The 25,226-nt window shown below is 43.6% G+C and overlaps 1 protein-coding gene across 2 annotated transcripts; it reads left to right on the forward strand.

Moving 5' to 3' along the window:
• Positions 1-2,347: 2,347 nt before the first annotated feature.
• LOC149067873 (ADP-ribosylhydrolase ARH3-like) lies at positions 2,348-10,746 on the forward strand. Of its 2 annotated transcripts, XM_089252196.1 has the most exons (7): positions 2,348-2,806; positions 5,566-5,671; positions 7,214-7,427; positions 8,462-8,646; positions 8,751-8,860; positions 8,964-9,046; positions 10,278-10,746. In XM_089252196.1, exons 1-7 carry the CDS (start codon positions 2,623-2,625, stop codon positions 10,479-10,481), a joined length of 1,086 nt encoding a protein of 361 aa, XP_089108322.1. In that variant the 5' UTR covers positions 2,348-2,622; the 3' UTR covers positions 10,482-10,746. The 2 variants fall into 2 exon arrangements, with proteins under 2 accessions (XP_089108322.1, XP_089108323.1); XM_089252197.1 differs by lacking the exon at positions 7,214-7,427 and having other exon boundaries at positions 2,564-2,806; positions 10,278-10,615.
• The last annotated feature ends 14,480 nt before the right edge of the window (positions 10,747-25,226 follow it).

Consider the following 25,226-nt stretch of genomic DNA (forward strand, 5'->3'; position numbering starts at 1 on the left):
GTGCTAGGGTCTTCAAACGTCTTAATCCGGCCCTGAGTGAACACCGTACGTGGATAACGTTGTTTAATAAAAGTATTTTTTTTAAAGTTTGAAAAAATTAAAAGATTAAAAATTTAAAAAAATAATAAAAATTTAAAAAAATAACAAATATTTAAAATAATATTTCAAATATTTATAATTTTTTAAATAATTTTAAAAATTTAAAAATAAAAAAATTAATATTTTTAAATTAAATTTAAAAGTTATTAAAGTATGTAGTCAATTAAATATTCGTAATGAACAGAACGGCTTATAATTTTGGTCCCGTCAGTGGCCGTTGTTGACAGGTTTTATTGTATAAAATTGTGAAATATGGACAAAAGGCAGTTAAAGTTGCTATATCTCCATCTCAGAAGGAAACGGAGGGATAGACGTACGTGGGTACATCATATTTGATGAACAGGGACCCTCGTGTGGTGTTTTTAAGGGTATTTATGGCGAATAATTAAAACAATTCCGTGCAAAATCATCATTAAAAAGTAGCCGAAGATGCGGACGAATTCGCTCCGCATCCGCATCGTGTGAATAGCTCCGAATAAACCTATTGTCAAAACTTCTATGTGCGGATGCGGAGCCCGCACTTAGGTTTTGACACATGCGGACGACGTCCGGACCCGCATGAACATTTCCTAGGTGCGGAGATTTTTCGGCTCGTCTGAAAGGCGCAGTATATTCCAATTGTTAAAACTTCTTCCGGACCCGCATCCGCTCCGTGTGAAAGGGCCCTAAAGGGCCTAAGGGCCCAGGCACGAGGCAGCACAAAACTTTAGTCAGAGAAACAGCAGTTTTGATCCATTTTTTGCGCACGCGCACTGCAGGTATAATTACGGCATGAATTTTACAGAGTTGCAGTGTGGGATATGGCTTCCCTCTGCGCCATGTTGTAACCAGAAAAAAATCTGATAAAATTTATTATATTGTATAATGAAATTTAATTTTAATTTAAAGCGCATGCGTAAAAAATTCGAGCAGGTAGTGGTATCGCAATTGCGCATGCGTGGTGCTGATGATCAAAAGTAGTGTTTCAGTAACTATGTGCTATACCCTTTCGACGACGTCTAATCACAAGGAAAAAAACAAAAGAGTATGTCAGTATAAAAGATAAGGTGATAAGAATGTAGGTACAAAGTTGGATTTCTTTTCTCACCCTCACCCTACCTGTTCTCTTTCACTCTTATAAGAAAGATACATCATATGTAGGCTGACCATATTTCCTCGAGAGAAATATGAGACATCGGGATTCCAAATACGGGAAAATACGGGACATCGCCAATTATCGCCAAAAAAGATGCCAAAACCAAACAAAGTTGCCAAATATTGTTGAAATTACGGGAAAATCACAATGGCGGGAAATGATGCATTACTGCAAATTGCAGTGGATTAAAATGTATTCCACGAAAAAAGAAAAAACGTTTACCAAGGCAAATGTGGGAGATTAATATCCCATATATAGTTGTAACTATCATAAAATAATTTATGAGTTGAAAAATACGTCGTGTGAAATACGGGAAAAACCGGGACACTTTTGCCAAAAAAGAGAAAATACCGGGACTGTGTGGGAAATACGGGACGTATGGTCACCCTAATCATATGTAAGGGGGGGGGAAATCACTATCAAGGTAAACAAAAAAAATTGCAAGTTGCAACCAAGTTCCGGGATGATCAGGAGAGAGGAAAGAAAATAGAGCGAACTTGTTTTTGCTCATTCCACTGGCATTTGGGCGCAATATTACGTCCTTTGATCGTGAAGTGGTTAAAACCCTTTTTGCTGAATGTCACCCAAATCGACCCGGAATTCGACAACAACATCAAATATATCAGTTCGTGAGTCGAAAAAGTTTAAAACGGGAGAGTGGGGGATTGTCAATTTAACACGTAAAAGTTCGAAAAAAATAAAGAATTACCAGCGAATTTTCATTCAGTTATTATCGAATGAATTTCTTTTAGCCCACCTTCTGCTCTTTTACTTATTTGCGCCCATGGGTCACGAAAATGATCCACGAATAGTTACGTAAATGAAGCCGGGAGAAAATTTCTTCAGGAAAAGTTTGTTTTACGACAACACTATTTTCTTTCTCTCACTTCCTGCAAGATTTCCGACGAGATCTTTGCAATTTTCGATTGTAAGATTAGGAAGAAACTTCCAACACGGAAAAAAAAAAAAAAAAAGAAGAAATACAATCATAAAAAGGTACGATAATGAAACTGTTTGCTTTTTCAGGAAGGAAACACTTTTTATATTATTTTTGTTTTCCCCGTATCTCGAATGACGTCAGTCACGGCCGTCCTGTTTGATCTTAAATAAGTCACAGTCGTCCGGAACGCACGTGCTCAAGCAGACGACGGATAGCGATGCCCTGAGTAACGGCGACTTGACCGCAGCAAAAAATTGCTACCGCAGGGAGTCCCCCATCGAGAGGTTAGCGCACCAACCTCTCGATGAGTATAAAAAACAAGCCTGCCGTTCGGAATCGGCGATAAATTGTAGGTCCCGGTCTAATTAGCCCTCGTGTGCAGAAAATGACCGTGGTGAGACAAAAATGATCAATGATGCCCTGAGTAATCGGACCGAGGCAGATAGCGATGGAGTCATCTTCCCGTGGTGGCTCGCTGTTAGCGTCCAAATTCCGAGGATGTCTGGTCGGTGCTCACGTCGGCGATTGCTTCGGCGCTTTTTTCGAAGGCCACCTGTTCCTGAAGGAGCACCTCGTCGATCACGTCGCCAAGTGGACGCGGGACGTCGCGCCGCCGGACACGAGCGAGAAAGGTAAAGCCGGGATTTCCTAGGAATAGGTTTGTTGCGCGCAGCGTGAACCGAATCAGACTATTTCGCGCCGACAGAAACGTGTTACATAATCACGCTACGCGTTTGTGTTTTCCTAGCGAGGCGCATCAGATCAGGGCGGCGATATAAAGTACCGTATATACTCGTGTATAAGCCGAGTTTTTTTGTAGAAAAATTCGTTCCTCGAGTAGGGGGATCGGCTTATACTCGGGTTAGTTTTTAATGAAAAAATATTGACCCCCCGAAATCATTAGTCATTTTTGTAGGAGAGTTCGGGAAACCGGCATTATCGGTATGGTATATGTTCAAATCCCACAGAACCGAGGCAAAGAAATTGAAAACATCATTGGCTTTGATATCAGGTGGGCTAACGTCGATTGTACAGCCTTTAGATGTGAGCATAACAAGTCTTTGAAAGACTATTTGTGGATCGAATGGATGAGTTCCGATTATAAAGAAACTACAAAAAGTGGTGCCTTGAAGAAACCTTACATTGGCCTAGTGTGCCAATGAGTACAGGAGGCGTGGAATTCTGTTTCCACCGAAATTATCATCCGATCCTTCAAAAAGTGTTGCATCAGCAATGCGATGGACGGAACTGAAGATGATGTCCTCTTTGAATGTGACAATGACGATTAGGATAAAAACGAAGATGCCGCACCCCCTGTGATGATCTGATGGATTACAATGAGCTTGGAGACTCAGAAGAAACGGATTAAAAAGTTTGAATCATTTTCTATTGTAAATATCCACAAGCTATTAATTTTGCATGAGAATATAAGAATTTTTTTCCCTGAAATGCATGGATTCTTTGGAGTCGACTTATACACGGGTTTTCAATTTATTGCGGTTTTGGTGGTCCTGAAGTGGGGGGGGGGGTCGGCTTATATACAAGTCGGCTTATACACGAGTATATACGGTATATGGCTGTGGCATCAGCTACTCTGTCGTCTGCATGCTCCGGTTTGAAGGGAAGGAAAAGAAAACACACAAGTGTGAAGAAAGTATCGGCAAAACCGCGGCGCACGACGCATTTGACTCCTCCAGAAGCAGTCGTCCAATCACGCCCGACGTAAAGCGCTGTCGTGAGGCGTATTGCGCTCTGTAGGAAAACAGTCATGCTGCTTTTCTTATTGGTGAGTGGACGGCGTGTCGCGCTGGGCGAATATCCCAGTACCACTAGGGAGTCGTATGGTCTCTGGTTGAGAACCACTGAACATGCTCAATACCTGCTACCATCAATGCTCGACGCATGACCCTCAAAGTCATCTGATTTTGAGCGCAATCTCAAACCAAATTTTGTAAGAATGAACTTTGTAGCAAATTCTCTCTTTGAATGACTCGCAGCACATTTACAGATCATTTAAGTGGCCTGTGGCACAACTACAGATCACTTCAGTGGCTTTTTTCCCTCTCAGTGCCTCCAATGTAACCTTCTGGTATTTATATCCAGGAAAAGAAAGCGTACATAATTTTTTCCCTTCATAGAGTTCAGGGCGGGAATTCCCTTGAAAAAAATTGAATTGAAATTATTTTTCTCATAGCGATATGCATTTTTTTTTTCGACTCCCTGTCTAATATGGCCGTTGTTCAGAGATCGTTGTTCCGAGATTACCTGCAATGCTAAGTCTATGGGATGCGTTCGGTGCTAACAAAATGTGGCCATTAGAGGAGGTTTTACTGTACCAGGTGTACAAGTATGAAATGCGGATTTTTTTTTTTTAAAAAACCGTTAAATTCGGGAGAGTGATAAAAAGTGCTTTATTCAAAGTATGCTCCATTGCTTGTTATACATTTTTCCCATCTTTCCTGAAATTTGTGAATACCACGCCAGTAAAAATCTTCCCCTTTTGCTGCGAACCATTCATCGAGCTATTTTTTCTCATCTTCGTACGAACCAAAGCACTGCTCAGAAAGTGTGGGACCCATCGACGCAAACAAGTGGTAATCGGAAGGAGCCAAGTCTGGTGAGTGAGCCGCATAGGGTAGAACTTCCAGCTGAGTGCTTCCAACGTGCCGCGAACCGTTTTTGCCATATGTGATGGAGCATTGCACATTGACCATTGAACATTGTCAAAGAGCATTGCACGTTGTCATGGAGCATCGCGATTGGAAACAGCTTGTTGACTAATGCCCAATTGCTCTGCGAGTTGTTATCTTCGTCCAACAATGCTTCCAATTCCACATCTTTTTTTTTTTTTGGCGGTTTTCCATGTTCCTTGTCTGCAACATCGAAGTCGCCACTTTTGAAACACAGAAACCATCATTCACACGTATCTTGCGATGGAGCATGTTCACCATAAGCTTCTTGAAGTAATCGCTGTGATTCAGCAGCAGTTTTCTTGAAATGAAAACAAAAAAATTAATGCTGTCCGCGAATGCTCTTTGTTCGGTATAAATTTTGACATATTGAACACAACAATACAACACTATGCACACACTTTTCCAATTTATCACTCGTGCATGTCTGACACTTGTTGATGACACAACAAAATGGCACAGTGTCAAATCTTTATAGCACAAACTGCATTGGTGCACCATCTGTTTTCTGAAATCCGCATTTCATACTTGTACACCTGGTACATTGAAATTTCGAATTTGTCGATATGATGACCCCCAACTTTTCCCCCGATTTCCATTTCCTTTTGAATCAACCTTCAACTGTTCCACAATTTGATGTCTCGTGCCTGTGTTTGAAGACAATACTTTGAGAAATTAATATTATCTCTGCCTCTTTTCAGATGGTTTGAAGAAAGAGAAGTACACGGACGATACAGTATTGACGCTTTGCATAGCAGATTCACTCGTTGCAAACAGAGGTTTCGACGCAAAGGATATGGCTTCCAGGTACTTGATGCAATCTTTTTATGTATGGACCATACATGCTCAACCTATGGCCCTCGAAGTCAAACCTAATTTTGTGAGAATGAATTAAGCGCCACGTTTTCAGATCACTTAAAGTGTCCCACTGTGTAATTTTACGTCACTTAAGTAGCCTGCGGCACATTCTCATATCACTTGAGTGACCCGTGCAGATCACTTAAATGACTTGTGGCACAATACCGTTCAGATTACTTAAGTGCCCTTTCCCCCCCCCCATGTTGCATTACCATATCACTTAAATTCCTCACAACATATTTACAGACCATCTCTACACAGTTCCAGATCATGTAGATCGTCTGCACGACATTTTCAGATCACTTAGTAACCTGCTGTGTTGTTCGAATGAGAACTTGATTAACTAGCCTACGACACGTTTTTCAACACACAAATCAATGAAGTAGCCCGCACTGTACTGAAGATTGACCAGCCTTAGTATAGGCCTTTATTTATTTGATGCTTTAATGGCACTTGTTTGACAGAGGCGGGTTTATGGTTTTACTGCCTCTAGGCCATAAAACTTTTTTTTCACTCTCAGTGAAAGCAGTTTAATTACCCTTATGGGCACCAAGACCTGGAGTTGCAATCCTTGTGCAATCTGACAATGTGGGGGGGGGGGACCAATGAATCACCATTAGGGCAACTCAGCCTTGGATAAATAATAATTAGGTCAACTCAGTCTCAAATGAATCACCATTAGGGCAACTCAGCCTTGGATAAATAATAATTAGGGCAACTCAGTCTCAAATGAATCACCATTAGGGCAACTCGGCCTTGGATGAATGATAATTAGAGCAACTCAGTCTCAAATGAATCACCATTAGGGCAACTCAGCCTTGGATAAATAATAATTAGGGCAACCCAGTCTCAAATGAATCACCATTAGGGCAACTCGCCTTGGATGAATGATAATTAGAGCAACTCAGTCTCAAATGAATCACCATTAGGGCAACTCAGCCTTGGATAAATAATAATTAGGGCAACTCAGTCTCAAATGAATCACCATTAGGGCAACTCGGTCTTGGATGAATGATAATTGGGGCAACTCAGCCTCAAATGAATCACCATTAGGGCAACTCAGCCTTGGATAAATAATAATTAGGGCAACTCAGTCTCAAATGAATCACCATTAGGGCAACTCGGCCCTGGATGAATCACCATTAGGGCAACTCAGTCTCAAATGAATCACCATTAGGGCAACTCGGCCTTGTATGAATGATAATTAGGGCAACTCAGTCTCAAATGAATCACCGTTAGGGCAACTTAGTCTCAAATGAATCGCCATTAGAGCAACTCAGCCTTGGATAATTGGAGAATTGAGCCTCAAAGGAATTACCATTAAAGTAAAATGAGGTAAAAACGTTGCTGAAAGTTTGAAAATCACTGGCCTTGGGTAATTGAACGCTGTAATGGATTTGAGTACCATTTAGAATGATTCAACAGGAACATTTTGTCTGCGCCAATTACCAATGTTGCACAATTTGATCTTATTTTCTCTTTCCTCTCAAGGTTCGTCGAAGAATTCGAAAGCAATCCGTCGAGGAGATACGGACTGCACGTGTTCCACGTGTTTAAAGCCCTGAGAAACGACAATTTTAATGATCCGTTTGGACCTGCCAGCCAACAGTTCGAAGGCAGAGGGTCTTATGGAAATGGTTCTTCTATGAGAGTAGCTCCCGTGGCCCTGTACACTTACAAAGATGCGGACGAAGATGTCGTGAAGGTAACTATAGTCCTCGCGATGCTTCTGTGAACCAGTTATTGTGAACGTTTTTATGTTTTCTATCTATAAATGTGATAAGGTTTTGGCACCGATCAATCGAGAAAGAGTTCTCGAGACCTTTAGTGATGCTTGATCGGAATCATTTGTACTTATAGAGGATCCAACTTGAGACAAGGCCTTTATGAGGACTTCACTGTTTTAAGCGAAGGCCTCTTAATTCAACCGATGCATTCTTGTTGCACATCCACAGAATTAATGGCGCCTTGGTTTAGAATGTCCTGAATGATCTGCGCGGGGATACTGTATTGGACTTTGGCGTATGCTTGCCCTGTCGGAAGAGAACGTTTTTGATGCATAATGCATCGGCTGAGGTTGGTTTGACTGTAGTGTCTACAGACATTGAGGTGTCTATGCAAAATCGATTTAAACATCATATTCGCATTCACTCATTACTGCTGATTTGAGAGATAAGTAGCAGCACTTATCTATACTGCGGCCATTGGAACATTATCATGCTAATTCAACTCTCTGTAAAGTGTAGCAGTGCACTGTTCGGAAGTCGTTAGTATATACACACACAGTAGAATTTACATGTAACAGTGCAATTTTGGCCCATGGAAAGCGGGCGGTTTATGTTGTTTGAATTGTTGACCATTCTAAATTTGCAACATCATTTTTGCTTACTCGTCCTAAAGTAGGGTGACTCTAAATCAAGGGCGCTCAATCTTGTTGTGAGCTGTTTGAGTGATCTGAAAATGTGCCGCCAGTAACTTAAATGATGTGGAGCTGCATCACAGACCGTTAAAATCCTCTGGAACCATGTCACACATCAGTGGTCTGTAAATATGTTGCGTGTCACTCAAGTGATGTGGAACCGCACAGCAGGTCTGTAAATATGTCACTTTGTTCATTCTTACAGGATTAGGTGTTTCAGGTCGCAAGCCACATCAGATGACTCCGAGGGCCACGGGATGGTCACACATGTATGCTCTAAATACAATCATCCTTTTCTCATTTTACTTTTTCCCCCCCAGGTCGCCAAGGAACAGTCCCTGATCACTCACTCTCACCAGAACGGTTACAACGGTGCAATACTCCAGTGCCTGGCTGTCCGACATGCCCTGAAGATGAATCCCACCGAAAAGATAGATCCCATAGCATTCGTCGACAGTCTCATTGAAAAGATGAAACTGATCGAGGAACCTTTGAACGATCCAGGGTAAGTTCGTTTCTCCCGGTTGCTATTTTATGCATCGTCTTGGGATTTTTAGTCGATTTTATTTTTGCTGTCTTTAACTCGAAGATGTCTTCGAAATGTTGCAGGTTGTCCAAAGAAGAAGACACGAGGCCATATTACAGTAGTCTGAAGAAGATCCGGAAAATATTCAAGGCCAACAAACGTGTACCAGCCAAAGAAATAGCCAAAGTGCTAGGTTTGTTTTGAATGCATTATGCGAAATTCAGATCGGCTATCGATTGGAACCGGTCTTGAAACTTGCCGTTGGTGTAGTTAACTCTGATTTTCTCCGAACGTAGGGAACAATGTAACGGCTCACAGGTCTGTCCCCACTGCAGTCTACTCTTTCCTGAAAAGTCTGCAGCCATGTAAGGATTTCGAAGTAAGTTTTTGAATGAATGAAAAAATTATACAGGTTGTTTTCTATGTTGTTTGTCCATAGGATCATCTCTGTAACAGTTGACACTTCGGAAGTTTACTTCCAATTACAAAAAAGTTTTAAAATGGCCCGCTATTTCTTAAAATGTCGTAATTTGGGGATTGCAGACATTAAAAAAATGAACTTATTATACAGCCCCGCGTGTGCTGGAACTTCCAATCAGTGGAATGTAGAACTGGCTTTCAAAAGGCATTTGGGGGGAAAAAAAACTACAGTCGAATCCTATTATAACGAACTCCAGGAGACTGGAGAAATCACTTCGTTATAACAAAAATTCGTTATAAAGGAATTCCAGGTTTTTGCATTGCTCCTATGTACACTTATCTGAGGGATCAGAAAAGTGTTCATTAAAACGAGATTTTCCATTATCACGGTATTCGTTAAAACGGGATTCGACTGTATATATTTTTAAATCTATAGTATATTCACAGAGATATTCAAGATGGAAATTTACAACGTTTTGGCGACTTATCGCTGTGTTGATGCGTTTGTATTGGCTTGGCAATCTGCAAATCACGCCCGCGATTATTGGCGATAATTGAGTTTGAATTTTTCACCATTTATCTCCATAAATATTGCATTTTAAAAGTATGGTGTTTTTGGCTAAGAGCCCGTTCAAGTATTACATCAGCAAAATTTTATCCATTTTTAACCCCCCCCCCCCCATCAGCAAAATTTCGTCACCCCTGCCCCTATCTCCTAACGCATATTGTTGGGATCAGAAACGTACGCGGGAGGGGGAGCATAGGAAGCTGCACATTTACAAATCGCCTAAATGACCTGTGGCACAATTCCAGAGCATTTAAGTGGCCCGTCGCATATTTTCAGATCACTGAAGTATGCCTCAAAGATCACTTAAGTAACCTGCGACACAGTTCCAGAACACTTAAACGATTCGTGGCACATTTAGAGATCCCTTGAGTGACATACGGCACAGTTTTAGAGCACCTAAGCGGCCCCCAGTGCGGTTCACCATATTCATAATTTAAACGTATTGCTGCCCCCCCCCCCCAAAAATCGATCTCGGGATCCGCTCCTGATTGGAAGTATACTTAAGTTAACAGTTGCAGAGATAGTCCTATGAAGATACAATTTGAAACACCCTGTATATCCAGTAACTGTTTCCCCCCCCCCCCAATGTGTTGGTCTCATGGTCATATATTGTTCATTTCAGCACCCAAATCAGTTTGTACGTGCCATTTATCATGCAGTGTCAGTTGGCGGAGACACAGATACCATAGCCGCCATGACTGGCAGCATCTCGGGTGCCTACCACGGTGACGAATTGATTCCTCAGAGCTTCCGGACAAGATGCGAGTCTATCGAGAGGTCAGAACTAGTCGCAGAGAAGCTGTACGAGTTGTGCTGGGGAAATTGAATGCAGGTCTTTTTTTTATCCGGTTGTATCATATGACCAGTGCCGTCTTAAGGCATGGGCCCACCCGGGCACCTCAAGAGAAAAGGGGCCTCACAAAAATGAAATGTGGTTGAAATTTCCGAGAATTCACCACGTAGGGCCTCAGAAAAATCATTTGGCCCGGGGGCCCCACGATGCTCTTAAGACTGCCCTGCATATGACATTAAATGTATATTTTTTGACAATATTTTGTGTAAATGTTTTGATTAAAAACTGTGAATGTGAAGCCAGTTGTTTTTTTTGTGAATTACTTGGCTTCTTGTGCGTTAGGATGTGCATCATTGTGCGTGCCATGAAATAATCTGTGACGTTCAGACTGGCCACACATTAGTGAGTGAAATTAATGATGAGACTGGGTGAATGAATGATAGTGACAGCCAAAGCGGCCATGAGGGGGAATGAACTTGATAGTCAGAATGAGTGATGACCAACGGGGTCAGGAGTTGGAACGAACATGGTGGCCAAAGCGGGCACTAGGCAAATGAACGTGATGGTCAGAATGGCCGGTAGGTGAATGAGAGTGATGGCCAAAGCTGTCACAAGGGGAAGAAAAGCTTAATAACAGTATTTTGAACCGTTACTTTTATCCCTTTTTTTTGGAAGAGAGAGTATTGGAAGGGAAACGGGACATCCAATCAGGGTCGCAAGCTGGGGGGGGGGGGGGCAGACACTGTCACATGTACATTACATCGTCATCGCGAGACCATATTGTAACCCTACCAAGTTCTTTTTTTTCTCTCTCTCGAGTTTCACGTGGTTGCTGACAGGTAACGCTAACGCTCTTCCTTCTTCCGCCACTTCAGTGTTCGTCAAGATGGCGACTGCACAACAGAAATAGTTTTCTGTTCTAAGCGCTTCGCGAAATGCGAGTCCGTAAGAACTGTTCATCGCGCTTTTCGTCGACAATACCCCGGTGTTGAACTTCCTACCGCTCAGAGCATTAGGCGATGGTATAAACAATTCTGACTCGGGTTGTGTGTGTAAAGGGAAATCCCCCGCACGTCAGACGAAAATGTGGAGCGCATCCGACAGAGTTTCGCACTTAGTCCACAGAAATCCACTCGCAGTGAATGCAAACATGCTCGCAAAAGTTGTAATATAAAATTAATCTTAATACGTCTCTGCTCAATATTTTCCGTAATATGCGCATTTCAAATCGGGTGATTCTTTTTGAAACACCCTGTATAGAGTATTCATGCACCCTTGTTAAAAATACTTTCACTTAGGTCTTGTGGCAATCAGTAACGAATAAGGGAACTATTTTAAAACTCTCAGAGTTCCTCACCTTGTGTGACAAACATTTTAAACAACTAATAATGTTACCCGTCAAACATTTCACGACCTTCATCGTTCATAGTCATTAACCACTTGACGATCAAGGACGTAATATTATGTCCAAACGCCTGTAGAATAAACGCAAACAAGTTCTCTCTCTCTGTTTTCTTTCCTCTCTCCTCATCATCGCGAGGCCATGTTGTAACCCTACCAAGTTGTTCTCTATTTTTATTTCTATACAAATTATTAGTGACTGTTCTCCCCGCATATGATGTATCCTTCTACTATATACATTTATAAGAGCAAAAAAGAATTCTACTTCTTTTCATTCGGTTTTTTTTTTCTTCCTTTTCTTCCCTTTAACTTCTTTCTCTAAAGTGCGGTTAGGTTAGGACAAGGTTACCATATTTATCGCTCATTCGTCAAATGGAGATCATCCGAATTTCTCGCAAATACCTCGTAAACGAAGGAGTTAAATGGCTTTTGAAATGACATGATTTTTCTTCAATTTACATCATTTAAAGAATCAAATTATCACGTCATTCCACGACCTTCATTGTTCAATTTCTATAAATGAATCTGAAATGAAGTGATTTTTTTTGACTGACACATCATTCGCCGATCAAAATACTGTAGAACCTCTCGATAGCGGACACCCATGGGGACCAAAACTTCCGTCCGCTAACGGGGAGTGTTCGCTATACAGTCGAACCTCGTTTATACGACGTTTGCATTCGGTCTCGCAATTGGTTTCTATCCGTTACTGTGTGTAAAAGTGATACACCGTTGGTTATGCATAATCATCAATCGTCTCGATAAAAAAATTTTGATTTAATTTCGCTTCATTTATCACTTTTACTATTTCACGGGACGGGGGATCAGAAAAGTGTCCGCTAACGGGGTGTGTCCGTTAAGGGAGGTTCCACTGTATCATGTCATTTCACGACCTCTTCATTATCCATGGTCATTAAATTGCTTTGAAATGACGTAATTTTTTTTAACGTTATAGTAAAAATATCACGTGTTCATATATGACCTTCATTGCTTATGGTCATTGAAAATCTTTCATAATTTAGAGTCTACAAACGACTTTAAAATGACGTGATTCTTTTTATTGACATCATTTACCGATCATTTAGGTCATTTAATAACCTTCATTGTTCGTGGTCATTAAATGAGTGTGAGATGACCGTTTTTTTTTTTTGTTTCTTTTTTGGTAGACCTCATTTAAAAAAATTTATCAAGTTCTCACGTGGGCTGGCATCGAAACGCAATCAGGAAAAACCCCTTCAGTGTTTTGATGTTGGCGGTTTTGCCATGCGGTGTACAACGAGTGTTTTAACCCCTTTACGATCAGGGACGTAATATTGCCAGTGGAATAAATTCAATCTATCTAACTATTTCTTCAACCTCTTTTTTTCTTCATGACGAAGGTTTATTGTAAACATATGAAACAAAGTTGTGCGGGTTGTGTTTCCGCCCCCCCCCCGTTCTCTAGTCGCCATTGTAATATCTCAACGAGATAACGATCAACTGAAATAACGATGGTGATGGTTCTGATTAGTTTTATCCCCCCCCCCCTCACACACACATAACGTATCTTTCTCCGATAATCCCTCTATTATATACTGCCCATAAAAGTGAGAAAGAGAACAAGTAAAAAAATTATTAATTATTATTACGTAATTCAAGTATTACGTAAGCAGATTTTTAGCCATTTTTTACCCCCTTCCCCCCCCCCCCCCCACCTCAGCAGCTTAGAATATTTCATATCTTCAAAAAGGATGGTTGATCACGTAAGCAACCTTCAAAACCCCCTTTCACCCTTGTCATCAAAAGTCAGCAAATCCGAACACCCCCCCCCCCCCGATGCTGACGTAATACTCGAATGACCCTAAACAAGTTTGTCGGTGAGGGCGAAAAAGCAAGGCACTGTACTTATACTCTCTCATCCGATATATCTCTGTACTGTTCCCTTCCCCACAGGTTTTTTTTTCTCTTTCTTCCCTTTTTTCATTGTGGAACAGGGCTACCACATTTATCGCCTATATATCCAATACAGGTCATTCAAATTTATCGCCAGCAGCTTATACGAGAAGGGGTTAAAAATTCTGGAGGAGAGGATTACAAACTGGCACACTGTACGAGGCTAAAGAAGTGAATGAACTGTTTACGTCAGAACGGTTCTAAGAACTTGACGTTAGCGAATGATCATTTCCTGTACAGCGAGTATATGTACCCAGGGCAGAGCAACTAGATGTTTGGTCAGCCGGGGCAAGCTAGCATTTTGGCGCCCCACATAATGTTGAAGGAGAGGTTAAAGAGAGAAATTTGGGACACCAGACCCGCCTGCGCTCCCCCTAGTTGCGGCCCTGTATGTAACGTGATGCAAAAAGGACTAGAATTAGGGCTAATATCTTGTATGTATGTGCTTTATACAAATCTGCAGTTTTAGGCCGATCGTCGCCAGATTTTGCATATATACCAAATAGGACCGGGAATGAACCGTAGGCTACTTTAAAAGTTCGTCAGAGCTGGGCAAATGCACGAAATTGGCGAGAAACTGTCGGGCAACAATGATTTTGGGGCCTCAACAATCACCTTCGGAACGTTTACTTTGGTTACCGTGGTTCCCAACAATGCGTTTCAGACGTGTATATGCCTTTACAATGGTTTGTCACATCTTTAATGCTGCCATTATAACAGTTTATTCCTTTATAATGGTTTGTCACTTTTCCAATCCTCCCAGTAATTGAAGAAAACCCGGGAAGCGACGGGTATTATGGCTAGCCTATATACAGGGTGTCCTGTAAGTGCTAATGCGGGCTTCATCTCATCAACCGCTCATCGTAGAAGTATAGTTTCAAGCTTAAAAGGCGTTTGAATAGTACTCACTGTCAAACATAAAAATGTTCAACGCCAGCTGATGAACTCAATGCTTGCCTCAAATCATCAACACCCTGGCACGAAGTTAAAAAATTATCATTATCAAGCAACATGCGAATTCAACTGCAAAATGACTCAGCACTGCTATCATTTTCACGTCAGTTGATCAAACTTGGCAATGGAAGAATTCCCGTAGAGGGGTGTAATGTGATAGGCCTCCTCGTGGTGCACTCTGGGTAACGCCAAATCTATCACACGTCATTGCCATCGCTTTTTGTGCTCATATACTTCACCTTCAATATCCCAAATTACATGTTTATTTCTACACATCTTGCAGTACATGTCTTGCGTCTCGTTTTGTCCTGTACATGTTTGTCTTCTGTGTCCAACCCCTCATTGTGGGCCCCGCTCCGGCGGGGAGGGGTCCTCCCGGATGGGGCATTGCTTCTAGCGTATGCTCTGTCTGGGACGCTGTCTACCTGCGTGTTTGCCGTGCGTGGAGACCCGTAAGGCTGGAGATGGGGATCCTGGTTAGCCTGATGCGCTAGCTTTGGCCTCGGATTCAGCCGAAACGGGAGGCTTGGATTAGCCCCGTCCAGGTCAATCGGCTGTGGTCGCCTCGGTGGCTGAAGGGGTTACACTACTGGGCAGGTAGAGGGGCCGGGCCTGCCGGACGTCGTTGAGGTTTGTTGGTGCTGCTTCACGACGATCTTGGATCTTGAACGCGTCTGCTCGCCTGCTTTGGTGGTGTATAGCTCCCACCTAACCTGACGTTGCTACTAACCTTCACCGGTTACGTGTGCGCGTCCCCTCGTAGGGCTCCATGGTGGGCATGGTGGGTGGGAGTGGAACAATACCCATTCAAATATGGGAAAAACAAAAAATGCACCAAAACGTCAAAGAACTACTCTAAGTGAAACTATTGTCACAGAAACCGCTTCTTCAAATCTATCATCTGTCTCATTCTTCTTCTTGCATAGTTCTGATACCGATAAACAGCTGTCAAAAGTATCACCATTCTTGATTGATAAAGCTCTCTATGGCGCAGTTGGAACTCTGAAATCAGTGAAGGCTCTCCGTTCAGGAGACCTTCTCGTCGAAACTAACACTCCCAAACAAGCCGAACTCATTCAAAAGCTCACATCTCTCGGGGACATTCCCATAACAATCAAAATCCACCCCACGCTGAATTATTCACGTGGTGTCATCTCAGACCCTAACTTAATTAACATGGATGAAGATGAACTAACCCAGGAGCTAGCGTCTCAAGGCGTAACATCTGCCAAACATATCATGAGCCGCAAAGATGGCAATCTTGCTCCATCACGTAATATAATCCTGACATTTTCATCCCCAACATTGCCGAAAGATGTCAAAATCGGTTACTATAACCTCCATATCCGGCCATACATACCTAACCCTGTAAGATGTTTCAACTGCCAAAAATTCGGTCACTCACGAATGGCGTGCCGTGGTCAACCCACCTGCGCAAAGTGCGGTGAGAGGGACCACATTTCGGACAGCTGCACTAATTCACCATTCAAGTGCGTCAATTGCGGTGGCGACCACCCCGCATTTGACAGGAAATGTCCGAAATGGAATGAAGAAAAAGAGATCCAGAAGATCAAGGTTCTCAATAACATCTCATATATTGAAGCACGCCGTCGTGTAATCCCTAACCAAACTCCAATAGCTGGTACATCATACTCTAATATGGTAACAAATCCATCAACAGCTAATAAGACTAACAATGTCACGAAAGCATCTGTGACAACTCAGACCGAACCCATAGCTGATACATCCACTCAAACATCATCTAACCAACCATGTAATAGTTGTGGCTGCTGTTGCTCTGCTGGAATACGGAAGGAGTCCACCACCTCCGAAGAAGCAGGAAAAGCAACAGCGAACACATTCAAAGTAACTACAGCTACTAAACCAAAATTCAATAGTGGAAATAAATCTAAAATTAAACTATTCAAGACCGGATATTCAAGAAAAGCCATTCAGAGAGCAAAGAAGAACCCTACATTACAAAACATGTCACTTCTTGATGACAAATCAATTGGTGACATGGATCTCGATAATCCTACAGAATCCGGTACTACTCGCCGGAAATTGGACCGAAATAAGTTCAAAGACCTTGAACCGTCTACATCTATTTGAAATTTATGGCCAACATAATTCAATGGAACATTCGTGGTCTTAGATCCAATTACGAAGATCTCAAGGATTTAATCAATCGTTATCATCCTGTTTGCGTGGCACTCCAGGAAACTTTTACGAAGCCCTCGGAGACATGGAACATCAGGCAACATTCCCTGTTTCGTATTGATTACGATGACGGGAGTAGGGCTTGCCGCGGTGTTGCTCTGCTGGTTCCACATCACGTGTCGTCGCGCGTTCTAACGCTGCGCACGAACCTGCAAGCCATCGCGGTGGAAATTTCTACAGGCCTAAGAATAACCATCTGTTCCATTTATTTGCCACCAAATGACACCATCTTACAGAGAGATCTAGAAGATCTGATTCATCAATTACCACCACCATATTTTCTTCTTGGAGACTTCAATGCACATAACATAATATGGGGTTCTAACAGCAACACCCCTCGTGGGGAAATGGTTGAACGGCTGTTAGAAGACATGGACCTCGCCATCATGAATGATGGCAGTTTCACTCATTTCCATGCCCCAAACAATAGTTTCACTGCAATAGATCTATCGTTATGTTCACCCACACTCTTGCCCAACTGGTCCTGGTCGGTTGATCCAGACCTCCACGGGAGCAATCATTTTCCTCTAGTGGTTAAGTGCCTCGACCGACGCCATAGCATACCTGAGGGTCCTCCTCGGTGGAAGCTTGTGGTCGCCCAATGGGCTGACTTCACGGTCAAGGCAGAAATCACGGAGGATATGGTTTCGCAACCCGACGTCGACCATTGTCTCGACCTTGTGACCAGTTGTATGATCTCAGCAGCCAATGAAACAATACCCAAAGTCTCCTCGAAACTTCCTAAATTTCCTAAAATTTTTCTTCCTTGGTGGAACCACGAATGTAATCTTACGATTAAAGCACAAAAGAAAGCGTGGAGTAGGTTCCGGCGGTATCCTACCCATGACAACAAGTTGGCGTTTTTAAAAGCAAAGGCGATAGCGAGAAGAACCAGGCGCCAGGCTCAACGCGAGTCCTGGCAAAAGTTTACCACGGGAATCAATTCATCTACTTCATCGAAAGTCATTTGGGACCGGATCCGAAAAATCAATGGTCATTATCAGTCTCATCCACTTACCATTTTAAACACCAATGGCACTATCATCAGCGATGTGAGGGATATTGCGGATACCATCGCCGCCCATTTCGCCACTGTCTCCAGTGATGCGAACTATCCCCCATCGTTTCATCCCATTAAATCATCAGCCGAACGTACATCGTACACCTTCCGGCCTTTTACACCGGAGGGGTACAATTCATTGTTCACCCTTCATGAACTGACGACGGCCTTGCAGCGAAGTCCTGACTCAGCTGTAGGGCCCGATGCTATTCATTATTCCATGATTCGGCATCTCTCACCAGAATCACTGTCACATTTACTCTTTTTATTTAATCGGATCTGGCTCAGTCATTCATTTCCTGACACCTGGCGAGCAGCCATTGTTCTTGCATTCCCGAAGCCTGGCAAAAATCCTCAACAACCGAACAGTTACAGACCTATTGCTTTGACCAGTTGTCTATGTAAGCTCATGGAACGCATGGTCAACTATCGCCTTATGCACTACCTTGAGGTTAACAATATTTTATCGAAACATCAAAGCGGCTTTAGACGGTTCAGGTCCACAACATTCAATTTGTTACGCCTTGAGACATCAATAAGACAAGCATTTGTGAAGAGGGAGCATATGCTAGCCATATTTTTCGACATAGAAAAGGCCTACGACCGTACTTGGAGGCACGGAATTCTTTCCGACCTCTATAATTATGGCTTGCGGGGCAACTTGCCTATTTTCATTAAGAACTTTCTCGCTCGACGCATCTTCCAGGTACGGATCGGAAGTACATTATCAGCTCCCCAAATCCAAGAACAAGGTGTACCTCAAGGTAGCATTTTAAGTGTAACACTTTTTATTTTAAGACTCAACGGGGTGTTGAACCAACTCCCGTTGTCTGTCACTGGCGCACTATACGTGGATGATCTGTTGATATCATATCAATCAGTGAATATGAGGTCAGCCGAGAGACAATTACAAACCGCACTCAACAAGATCAGCAAGTGGGCTCATAATAACGGCTTCTCTTTCTCCGCTGACAAAACCGTCGCTGTGCATTTTTGCCGGCGTCGTGAGCTTCATGATGACCCACAATTATTTTTAAATAATAGTCAAATACCTATTGTAGAGAACACAAAATTCCTCGGCATTACATTTGACAAGAAACTTACATTTAAACCTCATATTTCACAGTTGAGAGCTCGTTGCATGAAGACGATGAACCTCTTGAAGGTCATCTCTTCTACATCATGGGGAGCAGACCGTAAGTCGCTCCTCCACTTATATAAAGCTCTAATACGATCAAAGCTCGACTACGGTTCCATTGTATACGGGTCAGCCCCTCGGAGCTATCTGAGTGTGCTCGACCCAATTCATCATCTCGCTCTCCGCATTTCCTCTGGAGCTTTCCGAACTTCTCCCATGGAAAGCCTCTATGTCGAATGCAACGAGCCATCACTGACATCAAGACGCCAACAACTTTCTTTGAAATATCATATCAAAATGAAGTCTTTACCAGATCATCCACTTCATCGTGTCATTTTTAATCCGTCATTTCATAGACTTTTTGCTGCTCGACCTTCATGTGTTCCATCTTACGGTCTTCGTATGAGGGCACTTGTGGAAGAACTAGAATTAGACATCAGTCGTGTGGCCCCAGTTGCTTGGCAACTGGCACCATGGGAGCAGTCTCTGCCAGATGTCTCTCTTTCATTATCGTTATACCCCAGAGCCACCACAGCAGATGTTATATATCGACAGATATTCTTCAGGCACAGGGGTAGGTACAATAGGTACTTCCCCATATATACCGATGGCTCCAAGAGCCCTGGGCATGTCGGTTGTGCCTACATCTGCTGTGAGGAGACATCTTTCAAACTTCACGACACATTCTCTATTTATTCGGCAGAACTGTACGCAATCCTTCAGGCTCTACGTCATATACGACGCAAACGCCACCGACGATGCATCATCTATAGCGACTCTCTCAGCGCATTGCAAGCACTGTGTTCCTTCACTTTTCACACTCATCCATTCATTCATGCCATTTTTCATGAACTGCATCACCTCATTCATCACGGTACCACAGTAAAATTTTACTGGGTACCAAGTCATGTAGGAATACCGGGCAACGAAAAAGCAGACAACGCAGCTCGAACAACAACTAACATTGATAATAGCCTTCTGGTACCTGCCAGTGACCACTTCTCAATCCTCCGGGAAGTGATGCAGCGCCGCTGGCAGGATCATTGGAACAATCAAACTAATAATAAACTTCATGCCATCAAGCCCACACTTGGCCACTGGCGTTCGAGCTGCAGAACTAACCGAAAGGAGGAAGTTCTGCTTGCCCGGTTACGCATAGGACACAGTCGCCTCACACAATCATATCTTTTATTACGAGAGAGTCAACCAGAGTGCCCTCATTGTCAAAGTCCATTGACCATTGCTCATGCTTTTACTTGTTCACATCATCGTCATCATTTTACGACCGCTTTTGGTCACAATCATCTTTCACTTCGTGACATTTTATCTGACCATTGCGATGCATCTCGCATTTTTAAATTCATCAAAGCCATTGGTTTTTATGACAAATTATAGTTTTTACAATTCATGTCATTGTTTTATGTTTCACGTTGCTTTTTTATCATGCACAGTTTTTGTTTTGACATGACAAAAGGACATTTTTTTAATTTTTATATTTGTTTTGGCGCAGTTTGACCAAATTGGTCCTTGCGCCAATAAACCCAAAATCCAATCCAATTCCCGTAGACCCAAGCACTGGACCGATTACGTTCCCAAATGGATTTTGCCAGTTGTTAAACTCAATTCAAGAACTTGCAGACAAAGTCTTCCCAAACATTCAACAAAATCACCGAAACCATGAGTGGCTTTGTGAGAGCGATTGTGGCACGGAAGAATGACAGTGTGAACAAGATCAACGAAAAAATCCTAAAAATCATTCCGGGAGACTCCACATCTTACAAATCGGTTGACACTGTCACAGACATTTAGTTCTGTATCCTGCAGAATTTCTGAACTCCTTTGGATATTCCGGGTGTGCCACCACACAACTTGACCCCAAAAGTCGGAGCACCTATAATGCTTTTAAGAAATTTGGACACACCGAGACTCTGCAATTGCACCAGCCTCTGGGTGAAGAAGTTTCACAATTACATCATAGAAGCAACGATTCTAACTGGATGTGACAAAGAAAAAGACGTCTTCGTTCCACGTATCCCAATTATCACCGAAGAAATGCCATTCACTTCGAAGCGATTACAGTTCCCGATTCGTTTAGCTTTTGCCATGACAATCAACAAAGCGCAAGGCCAGTCGCTAGCAGAGGCAGGTATCTTGTACCTACTTGAGTACTGTTTTCCACACGGACACCTTTACGTCGCCTGTTCGTAATCCCAAAAATTTGTAAATCTACACACCAGATGGAAAAACAAAAAATATTGTGTATCCACAAGCGATAGCCTGATGTATTTAATTAAAATATTTGAAAATAAAAGTAATTTTTTCTTACTTGATGCAGAAATATTTTGATTAAGAAATAATTAATAAGCTATACGTATATAAATTTTTTACGGGACGGGCAACAACGCCGGGTATCAGCTAGTCGACTACACTGCTCAAAACAATTAGGGGAGCACATGGTTTTAACAAAATTACGCAAAGATGTGTACCGATAAGTAACATAAAATGAATAATCCATAATTTAAAGCCTAGCAGGAAACGGAAGAAGAAAACTTCATATGCAAATCAAAGTTCATGACGTCAAAAACCAGGAAAAGGAGATAAGGGCAGAAATCGGGATGTTGCAGAAACGTCTGTTTTACTGTGAAATTCGATTGCGCAGTATTGTTTTTTGAGACAAGGTGACTTGAGGATGTCTCAACAACGTGATTTACCGGAATCCATGGCATGGCGTGTTATAGGCAGACTGGAATCCGGGCAAACACAACGTAGTGTCGCGGACGCTGTTGGAGTCGCCAGAAATGTTGTTGCAAGGCTGTGGAATCGATTCCAAGAAACAGGAAATGTTAGACGTCGACCAGGGCAAGGTCGGCCACGCGCCACTACAGCAACTGATGACCGGTATGTACGGTTAACAGCCCGTCGAAACAGAACAGGGAATGCTACGCAGCTGCAAAGACGGTTGCTCTTGGCAACAGAACGAAGGGTGTCCAGCCAAACAGTACGTAATCGGCTTCATGAGGGAGGGCTATATGCACGTAGGCCAATGGTCTGCATTCCGTTGACCCCACGCCACCGTGCGACCCAAGGAGATGGGCTGCTGAACATCGAGATTGAGAGCAACATGATTGGAGCCAAGTGCTGTTTACAGGCGAGTCCCGATTCAGTCTGGAGTGTGACACCCGACGTGTTCTGGTATGGAGGGACAGGGGCACTCGAAACAACCCCGCATTCGTTCGTGAAAGGTCACAATACAGACGAGCTGGTTGGATGGTATGGGGTGGAATCAGCATAGGCGGACGTACGGACCTGCATATCATTCGGAATGGCACTTTGACGGCCCGAAGATATGCAGACGAGATACTGCGACCTCATGTCATCCATTGGAGATTCCTTTGTTTTCCAGGATGATAATGCCCGACCGCATAGAGCTCGTCTGGTGGAGAACATGCTTGAAGCTGAAACAATACAGCGTATGGAATGGCCAGCGTGCTCTCCTCACCTGAATCCAATGGACGACGCATTGCTGCGCGACCAAGGCCGCCTGTTACTGTCCGAGACTTGCAGATTGCACTTCTTGAGGAGTGGAACAGTATTCCCCAAAATCTGATCGATAACCTCATCGCATCCATGGCAAACAGGTGTGCAGCAGTCTTAGCTGTTCGAGGAGACCACACGCCCTATTAAAACTCATGCATCATGTCTAAACAGTACTTTTTTTTATCGTTTACATGTAACCAAATTGTTGCCCTAAATCATCTTTTCATGTTTTTTCCATATTTTCAAAGAATTAAAGCTTAATTCCAATTTTTTTTACGTCTTTTTTCTGTATTGCGCATTGATACGCGTGTACTATCCATTGTGTGCCAATACGTGGCTGTCTCGCACGGTTTTCTTCACTTTTTTGCTTGCTCCCTTAATTGTTTTGAGCAGTGTATAATTATTAGTCTAATTGCAGAGTTGTAATAATAATAATTAGGCTACTGCGTTTTAGCTAACTAACAAGTTAGTTAAGAAGTAAAGGTGTATTTTAAAATTAAAGAGTAATGTTTAATTACAATTAAATAATTGTGTATAATGAAAGTGTGAGACAAATTATATTGTTAGTATGCTGTTAACATTGAAACCACCATCAGGGCCTGTTCGTCATAAGTTCGCGCCCTGGGTAAATGTGAATTTTTTTTTTTTTGCCCATTGTATGTAGTGTTCTTTAGGGCGGGGTTAGGGGGGCATTTAGGACATACCCACAGCACAAAAGGCAGCCGATTTCTGGGCCGTGAAAATAGTTGGTGCCTGGGCGTGTGCTCCGTTTGCCCAAGCGAGAAACAGGAAACCTGACCACCGCTCGAAAATTTTGATTTGTGTGCAACTTGGGCTCCATCTTTGTTGCGAATAAGGGGGGAGGGAGGGGGACTAGGCCGCCAACAATAACGGTGTACTGTTACTTGGTTATAAATTCCAAGAATGGCGATCGTGTTTGTTGCACAACAGTGAACTAAATGATTTAGGAAACTAGCTTCACAGGAAATTAGGTTTTCGTGTGGCGAAGTCTATTTTTTTTTTCTTTTCGGTTTAGGGACACCTGGTGTTAGTTACAGGAAGTTATTTCTGTTTCCTTAATAATCAAAAGTCTAGCGTATATAAATTTTTAAAGAGCCATCTTTATCAAAGATTATCAGCCAAAGACATCACCCAAATCGCCCCCCCCCCCAGAAAAGTCATCTTCGTAAAGGGTCGTCAACGACATGGAAGACCTGACCTGTAAGTGTTGCGTCAACCGTTCCCTAGAGAGGGACTGTTCCTCCTGGCACAAGGAGTGGGAGGTCTGTGAGGACCACGAGTCGGACGCCGACTACGTGGCGACCATCTGGCCGCCGCCCCCTCCGGGGCCGAAGCCAATCACGCAACTGCCCGCCCCGAGATGGAACGTCGAATCCACCAACAGGAACTACGTGAGGCACTTCCTCACCGACGAGACCGTCATCGACAACGGGGTGCCCCCAGAGACGGACTCGAGCTACAGGACAAGGCACTACTACGACGGACCCGCCATGAGGGGCGACGAGCTGCTGAGCGATGATTCCTGCGCGACCGGGCCGTTCGAGGTGCCCTGGAACTATAACGGGAGGTTCGCCAAGAAATGGATCGAGCGGGGACTGGTCTATAAACGAGAACAGGACGGATCGCACGTGTGCGGTCGATGCCTGGGACGGTGCCAGTGCGTGTCGTGTCCGTCACCGGCGCGTCGGAAAATTCCGACTAACCGATTATGTCCCGGAAGTCCCCCGATGACAAGTGGCACCAGGATGATACCATCCGCCAGAACCGACGACTACTCGCGACGACGAGTCGACGACGGCAGATTCAGCACGGAAAGGGATCGTCGTCAGAATTTCGACATCCGATCCAACACCATAGCAGTCCCCGAACCTGCCAGGAACGGCAATGCCATCCGAGAGAGCGTCCGCGTCCGACCGAAAACCATCGCCGTCTCGGAACCTTCCAAATACGACGACGAGAGCGGAGGTCAACGACGCATCAGTACCGATTCCAGTCGCCAAAGGGGCTCGTTTCCTCCACCGCCACCACCGATGCCGCACGTCCGCAAAAGCAGCGATTCCGGTCGCGACATGCCGTATGTCCGCAAAAGCAGCGATTCCAATCATGACAGGTCCTCGTTTCCTCCTCCACCGCCACCGCCGATGTCTTACGTCCATAAAATCGGCGATTCAAGTCATCGCAGGCCATCGTTTCCCCCACCACCACCACCTACGTCGGAAGTTCGCAGGAGCATCGTCGTCGAAGACAGCGACGACTTCAAGTCCGCCGTCGACAGCCAAAGGAAAAGGGTCAGCGACGTCCCCTACGACGCAGGCGATGACGGAAGGGGAAGTCGTCAGCATAAGCGCATCAGCATCCAGGACGAGTATGACTCAGGGGGCGGCGGCGGCAGCGGAATACAACAACGGGCCCGCAACATTATGTACCGCATGACCCACAAGACCAAAAACATCGAGAGGGGACGCGCGGATTTCGCCAGGGCCGCCGACCAGCGGTCATCGCGTCATTATGACGA

Source organism: Pholcus phalangioides, unplaced genomic scaffold (genome assembly GCF_987345545.1).
Source record: "Pholcus phalangioides strain wild (caught in Gottingen) unplaced genomic scaffold, Ppha-v1.0 ptg000028l_1, whole genome shotgun sequence".
Classification (NCBI taxonomy): Eukaryota; Metazoa; Arthropoda; class Arachnida; order Araneae; family Pholcidae; genus Pholcus; species Pholcus phalangioides.